Here is a 3,645-nt window from a genome sequence, read left to right as displayed (position 1 = left end):
AGGAACTCCCTGGAGGCCCAGAACAGCGACGACAGCCTGATGCGGCACCGGGCCCTGCTTCCCCTGCAGAACAACGAGCCCCTCAGCGCTGAGCCTGGCTTCCAGGCAACTTCCAGCCCAGAGACCAGCTCGCAGGAATCGGTGGTGGGAGACACCAAAGAAGAGGTACCAAGCCCTGAGGCGGAGCCTTCCCTGCCATCAGCCAACTCCCGAAATTTTATAGGCACTGGAGGTGGCTCTGTCACAGAGAACACAGTACATTCCTAACGAAAGATTGTGAAAAGCACACCAACCCCCAAGAGGAACTTGCTCACCTCTTGCTTCTGAATGGGAAAGACAACACAGCCCCACTCCTGTGACACAGCCCCACCACCCCGTACTGTTAGCGCCGGCAGGGTAACACACGTGCCTCCAGAGGAAGGACTGTGTCTGGGGAGCCTTGGACTGAATTTGCGTTCGCTTTACCGAAGCCAGGACATCTCAGAAGGACGAGTGAAGATCGCCTCTGGTGGGGCTTAAGCAGAAGTCTGCATGCTGCCTTGCCTCCGTAAGCTTTTCCTGGCCAGACTGCAACTCAGCTGACTATGGGAGGCACTAGGCAATTCCACTATACTCTGCTTTTACATTTATGTATAATATTCCTCTTTCCCACTATGTATAATATTCCCTCTTTATCCAGTATATGTGATCTGTAACCATGTGCATCAGGACTCTCAGCTCTACAAAAGCAAGGTACACAGTTCCACTTGGGGAGAGCACGGTCGTGGGGGAAATAGGAAAGCCCCCAACATCCTGCATGCTGTGTACAGCCGAGGGTGTGAACATGTAAAGTATTTAATGCGACGGAGCGCCCTGCTATTTATATTTAGTAATGTCCCAATCTCTCCTTTCTGCCCAGCAGGAAATACTGGACAATACTCTTCATAGACTCCATTGCACTAGACCAAGCTACTAGGTTCCTACTGGTTTCCTGCAGCTGAGATAGCTTTACCTCCAGCCTGCCTGCTTTGGTGGAGGGGGAGAACAGCTTGTAAATCCCCCCCCTTCGGAGAACGTTGCAAGAGCACAATGAGATGTATCCATGGTTGATTATGTCGCTAGTAGTTGTACGCTTAACAAAGTGTTGCTGCTGTACTATTCCACATGGCATACATGGCTAACCCTTCCACACCATAGTCAGCGTTGTGCTTTGCCATATTAACCTGCCTCACACCTACACGGAGCATCGCGCTAGTTGTGACAATAGTGGTGGGCCTGATACAAAGCAAATGAAACAAAGGGAAATGGAGAAGTTGATAGGGATTGAGAAATAGCCCCCAGATGTGGTCATACGATTGCAGGAGTGGGTGAATAGCTGAAGTGTGTGTGCTGGTAGGTGACTGGATGAGGAAGACATACAGGCCTGGGCTCTGAGACACGCACACACAGTCACATGGGTAAATTGGCTATGGCTGTAGGCCACCTACTAGGTTATTTCCCTCCTGGCCCATCCTGAAGACAGGGCATCTAGCACAAGAAGGGCGTACTGTGCCTGAAGAAAAACAGTAGGGACTTCAGCAAAGAGCATAGCACAACTTCGTTACTCTTGACACTTGTCCAACTCCCCAAAAGCAGACCTAAGTGCTTCTGGTTTTGCAAGGTATGCCTGGTTCTTCTCTATCCAAGCTGGAAAGGTTGAAAGTAAGAGAGTTCTTAGAAGAGCTATTTGTTGCAGCCTGATGAGAGAGAAAGCACCCTGGACAGCCTGGCAGGAGTAGCAGAATGTATTTCCTTCTTCCCAGATCCCATGCACAAGAACAGGCATTTGGCATGAAGATGTCCATAGCCCTCTCCCTCATCAATCAAGAAGGTCTAGACCGTTATGGAAAGGTGGGTGGGCCTGCAGCTTAGTGTGAGCAGAGATGAAGGGACGGTGTGAATGCATTGGGGAAAATACCGCAATTCTCTTGTTACTGTTTTTGCTCGGTTGTTCTTTTGCCAGGGCAGGCAAATAAAACTTACAGGTGACATTACTGCATAAAACCTTTGTTTTGCCATCTCCACTTGTTGCTGACAAGGAACAAGGAGTTTTGGCTTGGGGGAGCAAAGTGGAAGTCCGTAACACCAAGGAGCACGCTATTAAGAGAAGTTATTTTAACCCTATTGTTGATCTGTTACGTTCACCTCGGAGTGGGCTCAGATTTTAATTATGGCATGTAAAAGCCAATCCACCTTCAAGGCCTGCAAATTACAATGTTTGATTAAAGCTACAGCACAGCAAATTAAAAGGGAAAAAAAAAAACAACCAAAAAGCAAACAACGGTTTTTAAAACACAAATCCTTGTGGCCACACTTTTGGAAACCAGATTCTACCTCTGGGCCCAGTGGGAGTTGTTCATGGCTTCTGAAAAACCAGGTCCCTTGCCCAGGCTGCTGACTGTAGCCTCTAGGCTTAGTTTAAGGTGTGGAATCGAGACCTTCGGAGTGCTGAGTCTAAATGCACGAACGGAGATGGGCACTAGATGGCAGAAAGGGCTAAAAAAAATACTTCGGTTATGGCCCACACTTCCAAAACTTTCAGTAGCCAAATAGTTTTAGTGTTAGTGAATCATTGCTATGGGCCAAAACCATTACAGGAGCCCCTGAACTGAAGCTGACAGCATTGAAAGCAAGTTCTTAATTAAATGAAAATGCCACAGGGTATAAACTGAAGATTGTGCACAAACACACACACAACATGAGAAACAGTCACCATGAGCTGCCTTGTCTGGAGAACAGTAATCACTGGCTACGCACGCCAGATAATGTCGACGTTTGGGTGTTTTTCAATTTTTACATCTACTTAAAAGGAATTTATACCCTGACACAGTGAGGCTCCAACAGCTGCTGTAATTTTATAGCGACAGTCCAGCGGTGCTCAGTTTGCTGGGGAACCCCCCCATCCACCCCCACTGCACGCGTACCCCGAGCTCTAAGCCTCAAGGTCAGCGTGTGAGAGCTGCTGCTGCAGCCTGTTCTGGTGACACACACGCTAGCTGCAGGGGAAGTTCAGGACTCCCTTTGTGAAGGTGATTTGCAACCAAACCCTTTTTCCCATGCATGGAGGACAGTACACGTTCTCATCCTGCCGAATCCAGGAGAAGAGGATGTTTGCTCAGACACGTGTCCAAAAGCCCGCCTGTATGTCACACAAGATGATACTGATGAAGACAAGTGGAGTAACATCCTTCTGTTGAAAGCTCAAGCCTGAGAACCTCCACTGGTGGCTTGTCCCACCAGGAGTTGCTTATGGGAATGCCTGCCCCATCCCACTCCCCATGGCTCAAAATCCTACTGGAAATTGTGTGCCAGTCCGGTGTTTCCTGAACCATCCGGTAGAGAAGCAACAGCAGTGGGGACAGAAGCAAAGAGTCTATCATCAACTCTGTGGTGGGATTTCCATTGGCAAACGTGGCTGATGGGCAGGGAACCCTCCCAGTAAAGAGCCTGATCCTTCACCCCCACCCTGCTCAGAAACCCAGCCGAGCTCTGCCTGCCCAAAGCCCCAGCAGAGCATTTATTTGCTCTCCAAATAAATGTGCTGCTGGGGCTTTGGGCAGGCAGAGGAGAGAGGCGATGCCAGGAAAATAAATCCTTCTTCCTCATTCCGTTTCATCCTTCTCACCA

General features: G+C 49.0%; 1 protein-coding gene across 1 annotated transcript in view; it reads left to right on the top strand.

The window, feature by feature from the left end:
- LOC104522824 (extracellular calcium-sensing receptor) overlaps positions 1 to 954 on the top strand; it is a 40,289-nt gene extending 39,335 nt beyond the window's left edge. The window contains 1 exon segment of the mRNA XM_029084297.1: positions 1 to 954. This exon segment is cut by the window's left edge and continues 79 nt beyond it. Within this exon segment, the coding sequence (XP_028940130.1) occupies positions 1 to 267 (267 nt within the window). The 3' untranslated portion in view covers positions 268 to 954.
- Positions 955 to 3,645: the final 2,691 nt, after the last annotated feature.

The sequence above is a fragment of the Antrostomus carolinensis genome, unplaced genomic scaffold (assembly GCF_000700745.2).
Source record: "Antrostomus carolinensis isolate BGI_N321 unplaced genomic scaffold, ASM70074v2 scaffold21150, whole genome shotgun sequence".
NCBI lineage: Eukaryota > Metazoa > Chordata > Aves > Caprimulgiformes > Caprimulgidae > Antrostomus > Antrostomus carolinensis.
Note: the sequence above shows the minus strand (reverse complement) of the source record. Positions and strands in the feature narration are given on the sequence as shown.